General features: G+C 42.7%; 1 protein-coding gene across 2 annotated transcripts; it reads left to right on the forward strand.

Moving 5' to 3' along the window:
- The first annotated feature begins 820 nt into the window (after positions 1 to 820).
- LOC120395494 (aldo-keto reductase family 1 member C3 homolog) lies at positions 821 to 20,729 on the forward strand. 2 transcript variants are annotated; one of them, XM_039519945.1, is made up of 9 exons: positions 821 to 1,134; positions 5,159 to 5,326; positions 6,717 to 6,833; positions 8,125 to 8,202; positions 12,877 to 12,999; positions 16,658 to 16,767; positions 17,006 to 17,171; positions 18,129 to 18,211; positions 20,457 to 20,729. In XM_039519945.1, exons 1-9 carry the CDS (start codon positions 1,048 to 1,050, stop codon positions 20,494 to 20,496), a joined length of 972 nt encoding a protein of 323 aa, XP_039375879.1. In that variant the 5' UTR covers positions 821 to 1,047; the 3' UTR covers positions 20,497 to 20,729. The 2 variants fall into 2 exon arrangements, with proteins under 2 accessions (XP_039375879.1, XP_039375880.1); XM_039519946.1 differs by lacking the exon at positions 20,457 to 20,729 and adding an exon at positions 18,429 to 18,594.
- The last annotated feature ends 199 nt before the right edge of the window (positions 20,730 to 20,928 follow it).

A 20,928-nucleotide genomic window follows, 5' to 3' on the forward strand; every position in this document is an offset into this window, starting at 1 on the left:
CCCTGCAAGTTTTGCAGACATATCCTGAGTGGCCTGGCTGTGCCACTGAATGCTATGCTCATGGGCTGTATTTAAAAAAATTTAGTAGAAAGCATTACACGTCTGCTCTTTGAGAGGCCTGCAGTGTATATTCCATTGTTCTAGCCATACAGTTGCATGTGGATATTTTATTAAAACTATTTTCTTTAGATTTGTGGTCCACCCCAAGTATTCATTTAAAGATGTATATTAAAAAGGATCCTTTCACTATTCCTATCCTATTCTTCTCCTTGTTGCATTACTGGAGTTATTCCAAGAAGAACATACTGCTCTGGGAGCCCAGAGCACACTGGTGATGTCAAGAGCTCTACACTGTACATTTTAAATAGAAATTCAGAACAACTTCTCTATCATGGTTCTAGATTATTGGGAAGGAATGAAGGTCTCTTTGTAAGGCAGTTATTGAGTCTTGTTTCTGATTTTGTTAAAAGTTTCTTATCTATGTTCCCTGAGCCAGTAGATCAGGGCTGCTCAAATTTGTAATTCATAGGAGCAATTAAACAGTAGGCAATTCTCTTGTATTATTTTTGGATAATTTAATTTTTATTTGCTTCTTCTGAGTGTGAAAATTTAGTAACTTGATAAGTGTTAGTTCTAAAATACTTTGTTAAAGATTATACCACTTTTCCTAATTATATTTTGCTGGAAATGCTTTGCCCCCATTGTAGAGTGACTGCTGAATTTGAAGGGCGATCTTTTGTACACTTTTCTTCTATGTCACATGGAATCAGTATTAAGTCAATAAAGTTTGAGGAAAGAGACCGATCTTTGAACCTGTTGATAATGATAGTGTGTTTTTCTGAGAGCTTTGTCATTTTGCATTTATACTTTTTTTCCCTTTATGCCTACTGGACGAAACTCGGCTACTCCTTTTAGTACACCTCATAGAAAAATACAATTAAAATAGAAATTCATACTGTGTTTTCTTTCTGAAACTCTCACTGGCCCATACAGCAGTGCTGCAAAATTTCAGCATTCAGAAAAGAATTGAGGAAATACTGTAAAGAGATGGAGTTTGACAAAGACTACTGTATTAAGATGAACGATGGGAACAAAATTCCTGCAGTGGGATTTGGTACCTATTCCCCTGATGCAGTAAGTAAATCTTTCGTGGCTTTCTTTGTCCGTAACCTGTTGATTAACATTGCTGGGCACTGCTATAACCATTGCCTGTAGACTCCAGAAAGATCTGCAAGATGAGATCGCTGTATATCTAGTTTATAAAACTATTGACAGTGTCTGGAAAGTGCTTTGGGGGTTTGAGTGAAACATGATGCCTGTATATAAGTGTAAGAATATCATCATTCTGTGAGAAATGGTTTTTGTGTTTTTATTATTTGAGTGAATCTCATGCTGATTCATGACTCCTTGACCTAGCTTTGCCAAAACATCTGATTGATAGCAACCCCAGCCACTCACACCTTGAACCCCCACATGCATCTGTCAATTGACCTCTGTCCTGACCTCCAGCACCCAGCTATGCTAGTCCAGAGCCACTATGTAACAACCCAGGCATCTTTGCCCTGACAGCACTCCCTTTTCCAGTTTTCAGCCCGTATGTCTCTGCCAATGCATTTTGGTCCCAACCTCAGCTAAATGGAAACCAATTTCTTTTAAAGACAAGTTAGTTATTTTTACTTGTAGTGCTGCTCACTGAATTACACTGAGGGAAGGAAGATGAGTACATTTCCTTTTTCTCCCTTCTCAACAGTTCTGCTACCTGCTGATCCCAGTGTGGAGGGGACGGGCCTAGCGGTTAGAGCAGGGGACTTGGAGTCAGAAGATCTGATTCTGCCTCTGAGTCACTTATGTAACTTTTGGGCATCTTACTTGCCTCTTTTTGTTTAGTTTCCCCAGTTTTGTAAAATTCTGATAATACTTGAATTACCTCACTGGGTTTAGCTCAAAAGGATAAAATTTTCAAAAGCACTTAAAAGACTTAGAAGCCTACATCTCATTGAAAGGCACTTGGAAATGGCACTGCTTTTGAAGATTTTACTCTGAGTTCGTAAAATTGCATTTCGATTCTCAGATGGAAGGTGCTAAAATGTGCAATTTATTACATTTTTTTAAGTCTTTACTTATTTTTCGCTCCTTATTCCTATCCATGACTCAGGGAGAATTAAGCCTGACTAAATACTGTGTTTAAAAAAAACAAACAAAAAAAGTAAGGGCCCCTCTGAAGAGGACAGCCGCATGTGGATCTTTTTCCTTCTACCTGGTACGTATCAGCCTCGTGGCACCATGGCATATATATTGTCCTAGGAATAAAGGTGAAGCATAGACGTTTTCTGTAGAGCTCAGTGTCTCAGCTCTTTCCAGTGAGTCCTTCTAATCAGCAGGACTGATATGATCTCTCTCCGCTTCCTCCTCCCCGAAAAGGCCACCTCCTAAAATTTGACTTTCCTACACACTACAATCTGTGTCAACTGCAGCTGTTCACTCAGGCCTGTTTCTCAGTTATACTAAGGCACCTTAGGACCTCCACTCCACTCAGCAGAGGTGATGCATGGGATTTGAGAACTGTCGCCTGCTTCCTGCCAGGAGCTAGTGGATTGGAAGCTGGTGGGAACCACCCGGCCAGCCCAAGCCCTTGACTCTCCACACTGTGGGAGCTGGGGCACTGTCTGGCTTCCCAGCAGCCCTCCCTGCCTTTCTCCCTGAGCCGGACTACCTATGCACAGCCAGAGGCTCCCCGGGCAGGAAGGGTGGCACAGATCCGAGCTGACCTCCCAAATGAGCCCAGCAATGCGGTGCAGAGCCCGGCTGCCATGAGATACTCCCCAGGGTGCTCGCTCACTGTTGCCCTGGTGCTCCTGGCTCTGCAGCTTTTCCTCAGCCCAGAGGTGAAATGTGGGTCGATCAGATGCAACCCCTCCCCCCAAAACTTTAACTTGTGCCCACCCAGAGTTATGCATCATCTCTGACTGCCAGAGTGATGTAAAGAGTGTGACGTTGCACTCCATATGTTTTATGGAAATATCCTTATGAGTGTGAATATGATGTAACTGGAATATGCTTTATGCAAAAGATCTCTTGTAAGGTATCATAACAAAAGTTATAACCTACTGAATATATTTCTCCTATTTGTATGCAAGTATCATTCCTGTATCTGAAGCTAGAAATATGAAGTATAACTCTGAGGTCCTATTGTAATTATGCAAAGTGTGGGTCATTAATGGTGGTTTAGAATCTTGATGGCTCCCATTGACCAGAAATAATCAGTTGTAAATGGCCTTGGTTACTTGAAAGCCTTCCTGTGTACATGTGGGCCAGACAATGGGGACTAGGGGGTCTTACAGTGACATGTGACCGTGTCACCTGATAATGAAATCCATCTTAAATCTGATACTTTTCCATTTAGAAGGAGGGGTGGGGACCCAGAGAGACAAAATATTCCCACCTTGTGCGAAAGCTATAAAAGGGGGTGGAGCAGGACAAAGGGGGGGCCAGTCATGAAAAAACCTCTGCTTACCACCTGAGATGTCTGCTGGAACTAACAAGGACTGTACCAGAGGAAAGGATTGGGCCCAGACTAGGAAGGAGTCTAGTCTGTGAAAGAAGCTTGTTGGAACATCTCTGACGGTGAGATATTACCTGTAATCAGTTTCTTAATGTATTAGGCTTAGACTTTATTTTGCTTGGTGACCTACTTTGTTCTTTCTGTTATTACTTGAAACCACTTAAATCCTACACTTTATACTTTTGTTTATTAATAAACCCAGAGTAAGTGATTAATACCTGGGGGAGCAAACAGCTGTGCATATCTCTCCATCAGTGATACAGAGTGCGAACAATTTGCAAACTTATCCTAGATAAGCTTTATACAGGGCAAAACGGATTTATTTGGGGTTTGGATCCAATTGGGGTCTGGGTGCTGGAGACAGGTAATCTGCTGAGCTGTTTTTAGTTAAAGTCTGCAGCTTTGGGGGCATGCCCCAGACCCTGGGTCTGTGTTGCAGCAGGCTAGCATGTCTGGCTCAACAAGGCAGGGTTCTGGAGTCCCAAGCTGGCAGGGAAAATGGGCTGAGAGGTAATTTCAGCATGTCAGGTGACAGTCCCAAGTGGATCTCTGTGACTGAATCCATCACAGCGAGGCCTTAGTGCAATGAGAATCAGGCCCACTTGTATTTATAAGGCCTGATTCTCCTTTCATTCTAGGTTTTATGCCATTGTAACTTCATTGACTTCAATGAGAGCAGATATAGACCCACAGGATAGATTCTCTTTCATATTGCGGGAGAAATTGTTCAATAAATCCCTAGATGAAGCTTGAAAATTAAATTTTAAAAAAAGCAAATAGGAAATCAGAAACCAATTTAGGAACTAGCCTTCTTTGCCCTTCTCTGGTACTCCTCAAGAAGTTCATTTGCCCCTCCCTTAGGTCTTGCTTATCATTATTTTTTTTCTTTATCTCACCTGATTTATCTGCTAGGAAGCATGGCTATTGTCAGACTTTTTTAATCATTAATCTCAACCGAGTCAATATGGACCTAGCTGGAAGAAAGCTGAGTCGTCATCAAGAACCAACAAGGGTTCATAAAATCATAGTTCTCACCAAACAGTTCTAATAGCTGCCTTTGTTACAACTACTCATGAAAGGAATGTGGTCTTGCCAAACCAAGAGTTCAAAACCGTAAATCAGTTTTGGCAAAATCATGAGTTTGACTTACAAATCATGACATTTTAAAAAAAATAGTCAATAGCTCAGCCAGACTTGGGGTTCTAATCCATAGTGAATGTTGATATTAGATTCTAACAGCTCCTGGTCTCAGGGTCCTGTGTTAATTGTCCTTTGAATCTTGTAAAAAGGAAAGCTGAAATAATGGGCCTGATTCTCTGTTGCCCTGAATTTTAATGAGTCATTTACTCCTGTGCACAGTGAGAGCAAAAAATACCTGCTATGTCTGAATAGTAGCTTTTTACACCTATGTTCCATTTACTTTGTTGTGGCAGGGCAACAAAGGATCAGGCCCAGAATCCTTGAATTTCCTTCAAGATAAATTCTAAATGTGCCACTCTACTTTGAAGTCTTTCTGATGGTGATCAAAGCTCTAGGTGACTGGTATAAAATATCCCTAATCCAGAGAGATTGACACTACACTGTCTTAACTGGTAGGTTCAGAAAAGTAAATGTGAGGAGGCTGTAAAGGTGGCTATTGAAGTTGGCTTCCGCCATATTGATGGAGCCTTTGTATATGGGACTGAGGAGGAGGTTGGGCGAGCCGTTCACGAGAAGATTGCAGATGGAACAGTCAAAAGAGAGGACATATTTTACACAGGAAAGGTAAGTGGGTTTTGTTTTAAAACAAGTATTTTTACCCTACTGCTTCCTGTGCTAATTTTTTTTTCTAATTTATGAAGAATGGTGTAACCTTCTCAAGGCCAGTATTGAAAGACCTTTAGGGGAGTATTATTCACGGATGTGGAAAATTGCTTTCTATACAAAGTTACAGGTTTAAGCACAGGCTCATCTCTACATGTGTGAAAGTGAAGCTAAAATGGCCTCTTCATGCCCCTCAAAGTACAGATCACCAGACAGAACTTTTTTTTTAAGCCACAATGAGCCTTTCTAAGCTTCCTGTGCACAATGGTGACACTGCTTGAAAGTGTAGATTTCTTTTGAAAAGTGATTGTGTGAAAATAGCACCTTCTTATTCAACCAACATGTTCCCTGTGTGCATTCACAGTCCTATCTGTGTTTTCAGTGGAAGAAAAAATAAGCTGTCATTCCTTTCAGCTCTATAAAAACAACATGGCTAAGGGAGAGTCAGGTGGATTTTATTCCTCCTCGGATCTCATCTACAACATTGTTTACTAATTTCCAATCAATAACACTTCTACAAACCAATTAAAAGCAAGGGATTATCACTGAGAGCAAGATTTTTAGACATTGGGGTTGCAAAGGTGTCAGTGAGCGTATAATTTGTTCTCCAGCATCTTTATTTCTGGAGGTGTTGGACAAGAAGCAAAGAACCCTGCGTGATCCGGATTGAGTTTGTGGAGCTGTCAGTTGGGAAAGCATACTTTTATTTGTAAATGGGGCACATTTGTATTGAATCACTAAGAGTCAATATTTAACACCAAAAATCTCATTTTTACAGAGTCACTTTTCAGAGTAGAACCACATAGTAAATGGAGATCCGATGGCAAAAAAAGTAGAAGGGGGGTTCTTGGGGTGGGATTCTGTCCACATTAGGACTGACATCTTGTAAGAAATGGCATTTGTATGAACTCCCATCTCCTGGTACCCAGAGACAGACCAGAATTGTGTACAGAACTCAGTCACATACCAAGGAACATCTTCCATTCCATTCTTCCAAGGGCCAGCTAATGAACTCCGACAACAGAGTGACTCCTAATAACCAAGGAGAACAAATTTAGCCAGAAAGATTTTAATCCTGAGAGTGGCCTCACATAGGGTTCCTGTACTGAGCAAGTGCATTTCTCACATCCTGGCTGTATTTCAGGCCCTAACCCTGCTTCTTCAGGAAACATTCACTTCTCACTCTCATGTGCATCTTTGCACACAACCACCTCACAACACAACCCTTCTGCCAGAAAAGTAAAGCCAGCGGTATGCCATGAATAAGACAATTTAGAAAAGTGGTTTTTACAGAAAGAAGAGAAAAAAGAGAACTTCTTCAGAAAGAACAGTTGTTTTTGAATCATTACAGCTTGGGAGTACCTTTCACCGTCCTGAACTTGTGCGAAGCTGCCTGGAACAATCACTGAAGAAACTTAAGTTTGACTATCTCGATCTCTTCATTATTCATATCCCTGTGTCTCTAAAGGTAAACATTTTATTTAAAAAATATACACAAGAAAACAAATGTTTGGTAGTATATCCACGGGCCAGAGCAGAGCTGTTTTTTTTAAAAAAGACCCATAGTCCATCTAGTCATATGTCCAGCCTACAAAAATAGCCTATGATGGGTGCTTGAGGGAAAGGCAAAAGACAAAAAAAAAAAAAAAAACCTAATGCATGAGGCACGCTCTATAATGCAAAATAAAAAAATTGTGGGGGGGACTCATATTGTGTTTCATTCGCAATTGATATATAGTAATCATATAGGTTAACAGTCTTATGCTTTTACTTCTTGCTATTAAAACATCATATGCTACCTGGGTTTATATATCTATATCTATATCTATATCTATATCTTAGTGCACTGGCAAACTTACAAACTGTCTGTAAAACTCTTTAATTCAAATATACACTTAATGATCAAAAGCTAACTAGTTACTCTGGAAATTCACCAGTAATCTATAAAACTAATCTGAGGTTACTGTGATTACCCTTCTCCACCCCCCCAAAGAAATCAACTATAACCTCTTTAGTTCATTAAATCAAGTTTCTTTCTCTTTGTCAATGAAAATGTCATTTTGTGTGACACCATATCATGATTTATCTGTACTATCTCTAGGCCCTAATTGCTTTCCACATGCATGCTTTGTTTTCACAGCGTATAAACACGATTTCTGATGAAAATAGTGTTTCGCTGAGCTAATTAATTTTCCAGTATTAACATTTATTGTCTTATTTACTCAAAAATTTTTCAGGCATCTAGGGTGAAATTTACTCATGGAACACAAGGTACGCTATATATTTTAGTCATATATAGGCCTTTTACTCAAAAGTGATATGTAGCTAAATTCTCTAGCTCAGTTTGACAATTTACAGAGGCTGCTCTGCCTCTAGAGAAGTAGGAAATTCAGTTCAGTTCAAGGTAGTTTTAATTCAAATGATATCAGTTTTGTTCTGGTGCTGCTGGAGTCTTCCATTAGGGACTTAAAAGAAAGGGAATTAATAAAATAAGGTAACTCTCAGGTGTTACTGGTAGGGAAATTCTTGGTGACTGGGCAATGATCCAGCTCTGTCTCTCATCCAAATATTTTTAGCTTGTGGGAATCCAAATGGTTTAGATAAAACCATTCTATTATTTTTACCAGCTTTAGTGTTCGACACTTTCCCTCCTTCCCCACTCTTCCTGGTTACAACTCCGTCCTTGGCCACAAAATAGTTAAAATCCACTTGTGTAAAAAAACATCACGACCAAGGGGGATTTTCCTTTTGTTTTTAAGCCTGGGCCAGATTTATCACCAATGGATGAAAACGGAAAACTCATTTTCGATATTGTAGATCTGCGTCAAACTTGGGAGGTGAGTGACATGAATAACACAGTGTTAATTAAGAGCCCGTCCAGTTCCCTTAGTCAGCCAGCTGACTGTTACCAGGAAAGTGTTCAGAGTTCTATCTGTTTTTTAGTCCTATGACCTTTTTAGAGAGGTAGAGAGACTGTAATTGTTATGTATGTGGGAGGCTGGGATTGTTAGTAAGATTTGGTCTTGAACTGCCTGTTGATAAAGTGCAGATTCACACCAGCAAGTAACTACGTATATAAAAATGGCACCTTCACACTTAACAGATCTGACCCTTGTGTGTATTGAGCATCATTGCTGCCAGCTTTAGCGACACAAATAAGTTTGGGCTGCTTTTTGCTCCAGTTAGACCTGCAGCACCAACTAGTGATGCTCCTTCTTGTGAATCATCAACAGATTTTCTTACTAAAATCAAATCAGTGACACCTGTGTTAATAAAATGATGTTGCTCAAGTGTCACTGAGGGCATCATCTGAAGACATTGGGGCTGCAGAGGTGTAATTGAACTGTTCTTCTTAGTGATGATGCACAAGTTGAGAAGAGTCCAGCTCAATTGTCAGATTTCAGCCAGGTCTGCATACAGTTTTCATCCCACTTTAACTATGTCATTTAGGGGGGTGATTTTTTTTAACAAAATAGTTGAATTGGTGCAAGCCCTAGAGTGAAGAAAGTTTTACCAGTACAGTGGTACCTTGCAGTGGGGTATTTTATTCCCATAAATTTATGGGAATAAACTGTACCACTACAAGCTCCTTTATAGCAGCATGACTGTACACACTGGGAAAAATTATACCTTTCTGACACTCCCCTGGGGCAAGAAGAGGCATCTCTCTTGTCTCAAATTACATTACTATAGATCTGGTTCAGAGTGCAGCGTATGGTCTTCTGCCTGCACCCTTAGTTCTAGGGGTATAAAATAGTCCAAATGAAGAAAAGAGCACAGTAATTCTACAGCCCTCAGAAAAGGCCAGGTCCCTGCAGTCTCCAACAGAGTGAAGATTTACAGTCCCTTGGCAGGACTTCTTGTCCCCTATGTGCCCAAGCAACCAAGGCAAAGTCCCAGGGCTCCAAAAAGAGAAGTATAGAAAAGCCAGTCCCTCTACTTACTTAAAGGGCTCAAGAGGCCAGTGCGCTCAAGCAATTTCCCCAGGAAACAACCCCTGTCCTCTGGGGAGCTCTAGCTCTTCTTTCACCAGATTCCTCCCCAGACTGAGCCAGTATCATCCCTTTTAAGCACTTGCCTTTAGCCAGGCTTGACAAGCTTCATAGGTGCGGTGGGTTGTGCCCAGAGAAGCTGTTTAACCCTTTCTGACTGCTGTGGGAGCTGCCCCATCATATTAGGAGAGGTCTACTACGTCAGTGTCAGACTGATATAGTTAAAGCAGCACAATAACTGTGCATAGACCAGACCTTCAATGAGTGTTCAGGGCTGCTAGTTAAATGAAATGTATTTTCACTAGTAAACTGAGCAGATTTGAGGGGGAAATCACTGAGAGACAACAAACATGAAACCTCACATGCCTTTTTTACAGAATCACTTTGTAGAGCAGAACCGCACTTTGAGATGCTTTGGCCTTCCCTGGTCTTAGGGCAGAGATATTGTCAGGGACAGAATTGTAGTCTGGTCTATGCACAGAAGCACCAATGGTATTAAACTGTGTGGTGGTTTCCATGGAGGAGGGATGAAATATTCCTAGAGTCAGCCAAGATGAGGACTCCATCAGATCCCTAATTCTTTAGCTTATGCTTTGAGAGTAGCTCAGTATTGCAGCTTGTTAGTGGGCCAGCCTGTCAACACTGAAGAGCTAGGTTCAAAGTCTGTCCACGCTTACCCACATTACAAAGTCCACCACTCAGTTTAATACCATTGGTGCTTCTATATCAAGAGAGGCCAGAAATGAAATACAAAGGGGCATTAGGTTAGAATCGAGGTGCATTGGTAGAGCTTTGGGGGTTCTAATTATCCATTATCCCTGGTTCTAACTGGTGCTATTGGTTCCTCATTTTCATGAGTACTCCCTTATTTAAAAAGAAAAAGCTAAAACTTCTCCTGTGATATGTGCTTTCCCTTCAGTGGACTCTAGCAATCTTTTTCTATTAAATGTAAAAAGTAACCCGAATTTACAATATCTGTTTTCATAGCACTGCTTGTGATCTGAGATTCTATAATCATTTCCTGGTGTATATCGGACACAACAGTACGGCTACTATCAGTAAATAGAGACATTCTAATGGTGACCACTGCACTTGTCCATCTACTTCAGTATTTCTTGTGTTTCCCCCTTACTTTTCATTCTGAATTTTTGTGTGCTATAAAGCTCTTAAGCTGGTGTTCATAGTCCCATACTTATGTGGTACCCTTATTTCTGTATTGTTCACTAGCAGTGATTGGGTATTGTTATGTCATAGAATCATAGAATCTCAGGGTTGGAAGGGACCTCAGGAGGTCATCTAGTCCAACCCCCTGCTCAAAGCAGGACCAAACCCAACTAAATCATCCCAGCCAGGGCTTTGTCAAGACTGACCTTAAAAACCTCTAAGCAAGGAGATTCCACCACCTCCCTAGGTAACCCATTCCAGTGCTTCACCACCCTACTAGTGAAAAAGTTTTTCCTAATGTCCAACCTAAACCTCCCCCTCTGCAACTTGAGACCATTACTCGTTGTTCTGTCATCTTCTACCACTAAGAACAGTCTAGATCCATCCTCTTTGGAACCCCCTTTCAGGTAGTTGAAAGCAGCTATCAAATCCCCCCTCATTCTTCTCTTCTGCAGGCTAAACAATCTCAGTTTCCTCAGCCTCTCCTCGTAAGTCATGTGCTCCAGCCCCCTAATCATTTTTGTTGCCCTCCGCTGGACTCTCTCCAATTTATCCACATCCTTCTTGTAGTGGGGGGCCCAAAACTGGACACAGTACTCCAAATGAGGCCTCACCAGTGCTGAATAGAGGGGAATGATCACATCCCTCGATCTGCTGGAAATGCCCCTACTTATACAACCCAAAATGCCATTAGCCTTCTTGGCAACAAGGGCACACTGTTGACTCTTATTCAGCTTTTCGTCCACTGTAACCTCTAGGTCCCTTTCTGCAGAAATGCTGCCCAGCCATTCGGTCCCTAGTCTATAGCAGAGCATGGGATTCTTCCGTCCTAAATGCAGGACTCTGCACTTGTCCTTGTTGAACCCCATCATATTTCTTTTGGCCCAATCCTCTAATTTGTCTAGGTCCCTCTGTATCCTATCCCTACCCTCCAGCGTATTAACCACTCCTCCCAGTTTAGTGTCATCTGCAAACTTGCTAAGGGTGCAGTCCACACCATCCTCCAGATCGTTAATGAAGATATTGAACAAAACCGGCCCCAGCACCGACCCTTGGGGCACTCCACTTGATACCGGCTGCCAACTAGACATGGAACCATTGATCACTACCCGTTGAGCCCGACCATCTAGCCAGTTTTCTATCCACCTTACCGTCCATTCATCCAGCCCAGATTTCTTTAACTTGCTGGCAAGAATACTGTGGGAGACTGTATCAAAAGCTTTGCTAAAGTCCAGAAATAGCACATCCACTGCTTTCCCCTCATCCACAGAGCCGGTTATCTCATCATAGAAGGCAATTAGGTTAGTCAGGCATGCCTTGCCCTTGGTGAATCTATGCTGACTGTTCCTGATCACTTTCCCCTCCTTTAAGTGGTTCAGAATTGATTCCTTGAGGACCTGTTCCATGATTTTTCCAGGCACTGAGGTGAGACTGACTGGCCTGTAGTTCCCTGGATCTTCCTTCTTCCCTTTTTTAAAGATGGGCACTACATTAGCTTTTTTCCAGTCATCCAGGACCTCCCCCGATCGCCATGATTTTTCAAAGATAATGGCCAATGGCTCTGCAATCTCATCAGCCAACTCCTTTAGCACCCTCGGATGCAGCGCATCTGGCCCCATGGACTTGTGCTCGTCCAGCTTTTCTAAATAGTCCCGAACTACTTCTTTCTCCACAGAGAGCTGGTCACCTCCTCCCCATACCGTGCTGCAGAGTGCAGCTGTCTGGGAGCTGACCTTGTCTGTGAAGACAGAGGCCAAAAAAGCATTGAGTACACTAGCTTTCTCCACATCCTCTGTCACTAGGTTCCCTCCCTCATTCAGCAAGGGGCCCACACTTTCCTTGACTTTCTTCTTGTTGCTAACATACCTGAAGAAACCCTTCTTGTTACTCCTAACATCTCCGGCTAGCTGCAACTCCAAGTGTGATTTGGCCTTCCTAATTTCACTCCTGCATGCCTGAACAATACTTTTATACTCCTCCCTGGTTATTTGTCCAATCTTCCACTTCTTGTAAGCTGTTTTTTGAGTTCTGTATGTTCATTGAGTTCTGTATGTATGAAGGATAAATTAGAGAGGAAGCTATGGAGAGAGGCAGTGGCCAGATTGTCTACTTTCTACTGGAGGAAAAGATTACTTTGGACAGAGATCTGATGCCTAAGTGAACGGTTGGAAAATGACTGTCTCTAAATCAGAGTTTCTTTCTAGAACAAATCAAACTTCCCCTACTGTATGTGTAGTAATATTTTGGTGGAATAATTTTATATTGAGTGGGCCCAATTGAGTGTAATTTTTCTAGTCTCTCAGAAATTATCCTACCAGTAGTGATAATGGAACTGGCCATTGTTGTTTTCCCCAGGCCATGGAGGCATGTAAAGATGCAGGGTTGGTGAAGTCCATCGGAGTGTCCAACTTCAACATCAGACAGTTGGAGATGATCCTGAACAAACCAGGGCTCAAGTACAAACCTGTTCTCAATCAGGTAAAATGCTGACCTTTGGGTAGAGACCTAAAAGTGTTGAGTTAGAAGAAATTCAGAACTTGTAGTCAGTGAAGAGTTTCATTTATGGGGGGAACTAATGTCCAGCCTTTCTTTTAAATAAAAAGGGAAACTTCCTTATTGCTCCACTTCAAGTAGACACAAGCCACAATAGTTAGACCTGATATTGAAATCCTCAGAATTTGTGGGTGTTGCGACAGCTGACATTAAAGACAGGGGCCATTAGCAGCTATAGGTTAAGGTTCTGAAAAAAAATAGTTCTATGTTTGGAACAAGGGCTTTGTTTGTGCTCATCACTGAAATGATGAAAAACTTATACATATCAAGAAAGAATGAAGTAGAAAATACCCATAAAGGAAACAGTCTCTGAGAAAGGCAGGAGAAAGATAAGCTCTGTACATCCAGAGATCCTCATTCCGCTGCTATGGGAATAGACTTTCATAGCAGCAGCCTTTCTGTTCTTGGAATGTGAGGATGTTTTGTTACCAGGTTGTCCAAACTCAGGGTACGTCTACACTACGGGATTATTCCGAATTTACATAAACCGGTTTAGCAACACAGATTGTTTAAAATCGAGTGCGCGCGGCCACACTAAACATATTAAATCGGTGGTGTGCGTCCACGGTCCGAGGCTAGCATCGATTTCTGGAGCGTTGCACTGTGGGTAGCTATTCCGTAGCTATCCCGTAGTTCCCGCAACCTCCCCCGCCCCTTGGAATTTCCGGGTTGAGATCCCAGTGCCTGATGGGGCAAAAATCATTGCCGCGGGTGGTTCTGGGTAAATGTCGTCAGTCACTCCTTCCTCTGGGAAAGCAACGACAGACAAGCATTTCGCGCCTTTTTTCCCTGGATTGCCCTGGCAGATGCCATAGCATGGCAATCATGGAGCCTGTTTTGCCTTTTGTGACTGTCACCGTATGTGTACTAGATGCCGCTGACAGAGGCGATTCAGCAGCGCTACACAGCAGCATGCTTTTGCTTTTGCTTTTGCATGACAGCAGAGATGGTTACCAGCCATACTGTACCATCTACCATACCATAAATTGGTAATAAGATGATCATGGTTACCAGTCCTTTTGCACTGCACCATTTGCTGCTGTCATAAGTGCCCCTGGCTGAGATCAGCCAGGGGCGCAAAAGCCAAAATTGGGAATGACTCCCTGAGTCAATCCCTCCTTTTTGGTATCTAAAAATAGAACCAGTCCTGCCTAGAATATGGGCAAGTGTACTAGAGAACCACTGTATCATAGAACTAGAGAGCACAGCTGCTCTGTGTCAGATCCTGCAGAAATTATGAGCTGTGTGCTATTCACAGGGGGTGCTCCTGCAACAACCCCACCTGTTGATTCCGTTCTTCCCCCAGCCTTCCTGGGCTACCGTAGCATTGTCCCCCCACTTGTGTGATGAAGTAATAAAGAATGCAGGAATAAGACACAGTGACTTGTTAGTGAGAAATGAGTGGAAGGCAGCCTCCAGCTGCTATGATAGTCCAAACAGGATATTAAGCAGTGTGGAGGAGAGGAGCCCAGCATCCCTCTGCTAGTCCAGGGGCAATTGAATCTTTTCTTTACACATGAAGGGTGGGGGCTGATGGAGCTCAGCCCCCTGTTGCTATGATGAAGACAGTTACAAGCCATACTGCACCATCTACCAGGAAAAATTAGGAGCAGGTGCCCTTGATCGACCTAACTGATGCTAGTCGGCATGGTTACCAGTCCTTTTGCACTGCCCCATGTGCCAATAGGCTGATGATGACGATGGATATCAGCCATATTGTACCATCAGCCACCCATGGCAGGGGGGGAGCAAGGATGTTGGTGTTGAGTGCTGCAGCATCGCATCTATCTGCAGCATTCAGTAAAGATAGGGTGACATGTAAAAGAGTCAAGAGAGGATTGTTTTCCCTTTCACTTCTGGGGGTGGGTGGGGGGGTCGTAAATTGCCGAGCTATGCCCTGACCCACTGCGGACACTGTGTTTGACCCTAGAAGCATTTGGAGCTCAGCAAAGAATGCAAATGCTTTTCGGAGACTGCAGGAACTGTGGGATAGCTTGAGTCCTCCAGTCCATGAGCGTCCATTTGATTCTTTGGCTTTCCGTTACGCTTGTCACGCAGCAGTGCGCTGAGTCCCTGCTATGGCGTCTGTCTGGAGATTTTTTAAAAATGATTTTGAATTTCGTCTTCTGTAACGGAGCGCTGATAGAACAGATTTGCCTGCCCTTACAGCAATCACATCCGCATGGTCCATGCTGGAGCTCTTTCTTTATTTTGATTTTTAACTGCATCGCCACACGTGCTGATCGGAGCTCCACGCTGGGCAAACAGGAAATATTCAAAAGTTCGAGGGGCTTTTCCTGTCTACCTGGCCACTGCATCCGAGTTCAGATTGCTGTCCAGAGCGGTCAGTGGTGCACTGTGGGATACCACCCGGAGGCCAATACCGTCGATCTGCGGCCACACTAACCCTAATCCAATATGGTAATTCCGATACTAGCGCTACTCCTCTCGTTAGGGAGGAGTACAGAAATCGATTTAAAGAGCTCTTTATATCGATATAAAGGGCCTCTCAGTGTGGATGGGTGTGGCGTTAAATCGGTTTTATGCTCCTAAAACCGGTTTAAACGCTTAGTGTAGACCAGGCTTCATACTCGGAAATGTGTCTTTCAGGTAGTAGGCTCAGAGAGAGATGATTCAGATGGACTACGTTGTTTTCTTACCCATTTTCCTACCCTTCACATAGATACAGGAGGAGTGGGGAAGGAAGGAAGTGTCGAACACTAAAGCTGATAAAGAGAAAGAACTGAGTTATATATGATAAGCAAAATAACGCAGGATATACACAGTATCCCATAGTCAGTTTTTGAAAGTTATTTTGCCTCTCAACTAATTTTTTTCAAACTTGGCATAGAACAAGTTCTGTATGGAGGATACTATATAGGTAGGAGGTAATTTTAAATCTAAACTGTTTTAAATTTCATTATTAAAATATGCAAGGGAAAAAAGTCTTATCTGGTGAAAAACATAGTTGGACAACTCAAAAATGACTGAACTGATGTTTGAATTCCCTCTCCCAACTCAAAAATAATTTGAGAGTTGAGGCCAAGCATGAGAAATTTGGACCAGGAGACCACTTTAGGGGAACTTATCAGCCACTGAAAATAAGGGCTTAGAATGAGAGTGCCATCTCATCCATAACTGGCCCCAGTACAGACCCACAGAACATCCATAAGTAACAAACTCAATCTCTCTCTCCAACTAATGGTCATTGCTTTAATGGCAGTGTTAGTCCAGGCATTGATTTTGATCCATATCCTAGCTATGTAACAATATACGATGGGCCAAAATTAGTATCAAAACTGAGTAAGACAAGCAGGACTTGGTTCTGACAATCCTTATTAAGCCTATCCTCCCACAACGTGGCTTGGCTTCTGCCCTTTACTAGATAAACTGTTGCTTGGGATTTATCAGCTAAACTGCACCCCAGGGTCACTTGCACTGCCAAGCTGTATTTTAATTGAAGGATATTCGATATTTTAGTATACTGTGTCCCGTTTACATAATGTCTGATGTTTCTTTTGTCTGACTGCTGCTGCTCATATGATCTGAAATCTCAATTTTGGGTTGTGGGTTAATTCTGCAGGTTGAATGTCACCCTTACCTGAACCAAAACAAACTGCTGGCCTTCTGCAAATCCAAGGATCTCCTCCTCGAAGCCTATTGTGCTCTGGGCTCACAGAGAGACAAGATGTGGTAAGGAAAGAAACTGGACTGTGCTCTCAGGTTTAGAACCTCAAAAATGGGTTAGAGGGTATTTTCCCCTCCTTCCATCTTCAATGTATCTGATATTTATAAAGTTATACAATAAAAATGAGAGCTGGAAAAGACCTAGTAGTTTATTTTCAGATTGTACAGGCATTGTCCTCTTTAGGCTGAGATGACTGCATTCCTCATCCCAGAGATGCTCCCTGTTTCTCTGTTTCCCTTCTAGGATAGACCAAAGCACCCCAGTTCTGCTGGAGGACCCAGTATTGGGTGCAATTGCCAAAAAATACAACCGAAGCCCCGCTCTAGTAGCCCTGCGCTACCAGCTGCAGCGTGGTATCGTGGTCCTCTTTAAGAGCTTCACCAGAAAGCGTATTGAAGAAAACTTCCAGGTAAAACAGGAGTGCAGAGAGATGATGATGAGGGGGACGCTTCTGAGATGTGCATATTTAGATGGGACACCACAGAGGATTGAGAACTTTTGTGCCCTTGTACAGGATGGCACTGCAGGATCCTGCCTGAGAACTGCACTACACAATGTCTGATAGTTCTCAGGCAAGTTCTCTATTCTTAAAGAAGGCTTTTGCCACTTTAACATTTGAACTGTGTAACTTGGCACGCACTAGAGAACAAATAATAATATGGGGGGGGGGGAGAAAACCCTGGAGTCCTCCTTGTGCCTCCCAAAGGAAACATTTTGAGGGAGCAACTGATTTGTGGAGCCCTTTCCCAAAATGACTAACGCTACTCTTGATATCAGATGGGAATATAAGCTCCTTTGAGCGTTGGAACGACAAATGATCTTCCAGTAGGATGTGCCCCTTTCCTGCCCTCAGCCTCTTGCCCAGACCATTGGTCCTCTCCAAACTCTGATCTGTCCTCCCCTGCCCATTTTAGTCCAGAATCTTAAACATCCCAGGTAAATAAGGGTATAGCATCCCTCGGTCTATTTTCCATACCCAAGGAACAAACCTTACAATATCAGACTGATATCAGATTTATTCTAGATGAAGGTGAAAACAAACCAAGAAAGAACATCTGTGTAAGAGAGCACAGTGTGTATCTCCTCTGTAAGATGCCCTTTATATCTCAAAATGGCAGCTGCTTCTACAGACAGCAGATTGCTAAAATACACAGAAAATAAAATCACAACAGTTACATAGCTAGATAACCTTCACCTCTGAAATATATAAAATACAGTGGAAAGAGCAGGGCCAGATTAATATACCTATTTCATTTCTTTTCACTTAACATGGGCCTTGTGTTTCTGTAAATGCACATACATCCCACTATTAGAAGGGCTATGCCCGGCAGGAATATTCAGTGTTTGATCCTGTCTTCTGTGTCAGGTTTTTGACTTCCAGCTCTTTGAGGAGGACATGAAAACTATTGATGGGCTGAACAAAAACCTTCGCTACCTGAAGTTAATACAGTGAGTCACACTACTTTGTATTTTAGTACTCTGTGGAGAGGCAGGAGAAAGGCAGCAGTGGTCCCCACACAAAGAAATAAGGTTTTGTGTTATACTGACCCTAGTGATCACAAAGGATGTACTTAGGATCATAGCTATTAGGACTGGAATGGAGTCATAGACTTTAAGCCCAGAAGGGACGACCAGATCATTTAGTCTGACCTCCTGTATATCACAGGCTACCCACACCACCCACTTGCTGAACCCAACAACCAAAACCAGACCGAAGCATTACAGCCCACAGGAGCCCAGTATACAAGATCGGTGAGATAATATCTTTTATTGGACCAACTTCTGTTGATAAACAAGCTTACACAGAGAGCTATTCTTCATATCTGGGAAACGTGTCACAACTAAATACAAGGTGGAACAGATTGTTTGGCGTAAGTAGTTAACACACATTTCAAGGGGCCATTCAAGGTTACACCCCTTTAACACCCTTTCATTCATGGCGGGGGGAAGAAAGGAGGGGAAGGCAGCTGGGGGGAGTGTAAATAGATTGTTGTAATCCATAAATCCAGATTCTCTTTTGAGTCCATGATTTTAAGTGACTAACAAAGTTATGAAGTTAAGCTCCAAGGTTCATATTTTGAAAATGTTGTGCAGGTTTCCTTTGAGGATGAGGACTGATAGGTTTGTTAAGTGTTCAGCCACAGGTGATAGGGTGTTTTTGTATTATCACTTTCCTGGGTGACTTCATTTGGGAATTTAGTGATTGTCTGGTTTCACCCACTGGATGAGGTTTACCACATGTTGTGATAGGCATGTGTAGGATCCAGGGATCTTGAAAAGTGTATTGGGGTGGGGGAGGTTGGATCCCTGTACCAGTGGCAGGATTGCATGTTAATCCGGCAGGGTCTGGTGCCACTTTGAGTTTGTGTATCCTGGTCTGTGGGGAGCTTGCTTCTGGTGATGAGATTGAGTGGGTTGTTTGGAGGCCAGAAGAGCGGGGTTCAGCTCATCAGAAGCAAGCTCCCTACAGACCAGATTCTGTCCCTCTGACCCACAGAAGTTGGTTCAATAGAAAATATTACCTCACCCACCTTGTCTCTCTAATATCCTGTGACCGACAAGACTACAACAACATTGCACATAGGAGACTAGAAAATTATGTGCCACAGGCAGTGAATAGGAGAGGTGCACCAGTGCCCGAGGCCCCCACAATGACAGGATTTGACCCATTATCCCAACACATTCCTAGTAGTCATTTATCTCGTTTAGCCTTGCTCCAGTTTCAAGGCAAAATAACAACTTCCCTTGAATGCCAATGTCATTGTCTCATCCTAAGGGTTATAAATGTTTCCAATGTTCTGGAAACTCTGGGATTCGTCCAGGGCCCCTCTAGGGTATTTGTTGTGTTCTAGTGGCATCAGCATAGGGATCTCTCTGGTGGTGAAGAACCCACAGAGCAAGGTCCTGTGCCATACCCTCCAAGATGTTGGCACAGGGGATTCGCTGAAGGCACTTCTGGGGAGAGAGTGTGGCCAGAGTGCTGCTGTGCTCCAGCAATCCAGATAGCAGAGAGCATCTTAGGAATTAGTCCAAGGATCAGAGAGTTGCAAATTTGTCCTTTTGTGGATACACCGCTCTTCCCTCCCTCACCCACCTCCCAGCTCTGCACAGTGCCACAGGGTGCAAGGAGTTCAATTCTCAGCTGTACCCAAATAACCCTGATCTTTGCAGAAGTTTGGGTCTAGATTAAACATTCTTTGATCTGGGTGGCCTTTATCTCTGCAATGGGCTAAACCAAAACACATCCACATTTTGGATCCAGATCGGGAACTTAACTTTATAGTTTGGGCCTCTCTGTATTTTAAAGACAATTTTTCCCGCTTCATAAAAGCCCACTATTATTTGTTCTAGCCTCACTATTTACTGAGAATAATCATCTTTTGTAACAGCCTTCTGCCATAGGCAGTCACAGACAGTTATGAGACCATTCTGTCATGTTTTCTCCAAGCTTTATTAAATTCCAGGTGAACACGGGTATTAGTTATAATAAACTGTGCCGTAACGTAATGTCCTCTCAGTAGAGACTATACATTAGAGCACTCATGTGCTGAGATAGTACAGTGATGGGCCTAAAGAAAACCCTAGAACAGATAGATACCATTGCATGTCTGCTCTTTGAGATTCCTGTGTTTTGTGCTCAGATGGCCTAGTAATGCAATTACATGAGGATATTTAATAACTGTTTTCTTTTTAGACTTGTGGACCACCCTCAGTTTCCATTTAAAGATGAATAATGGAAAGGATACTTTCAGTGTTCCTGATTTTATTTCGCATGTGAGGAATCAGTCATACATTTCATCTCCTTGCTCCATTCCAGTGATTAGTCCCAGAGAAGCGCCCTGTTCTGGAAACCCACCTTCTGCTGGTGATATCAAGAAATCTACACTGTACATTTAAACAGAAATTCAAAACAACTCAGTCTCTGAATGGAATTGTTCTGGATTGCTAATGGGGAAAAAATAAAGGTGTCTGTGTAATGCACTTATTGAGTCTAGTCTCTATTCTTTAATAATTGTTTCTTTTCTTCATTCTCAGAGCCAGCAGACCCAAGCCCCTTAAAGGTGCTCTGTGTAAGGTGCTGTAAGTCCCCTAAGTGCGGTTGGCTGAGCCGGTTTGAAAAATGAGAGGGTCTGTCCACTTTGGCGGGCGTTGACTTGATTTAGCAG

The sequence above is a fragment of the Mauremys reevesii genome, linkage group 1, assembly GCF_016161935.1.
Source record: "Mauremys reevesii isolate NIE-2019 linkage group 1, ASM1616193v1, whole genome shotgun sequence".
NCBI classification, from domain to species: Eukaryota; Metazoa; Chordata; order Testudines; family Geoemydidae; genus Mauremys; species Mauremys reevesii.

Coding starts and splice junctions, on each gene's coding strand:
- LOC120395494 (XM_039519945.1), top strand. CDS start 1,048: ATGGAGTTTGACAAAGACTACTGTATTAAGATGAACGATGGGAACAAA. Junction 16,768..17,005: donor TCACAGAGAGACAAGATGTG/GTAAGGAAAGAA, acceptor TTTCCCTTCTAG/GATAGACCAAAGCACCCCAG. Junction 17,172..18,128: donor GTATTGAAGAAAACTTCCAG/GTAAAACAGGAG, acceptor CTTCTGTGTCAG/GTTTTTGACTTCCAGCTCTT.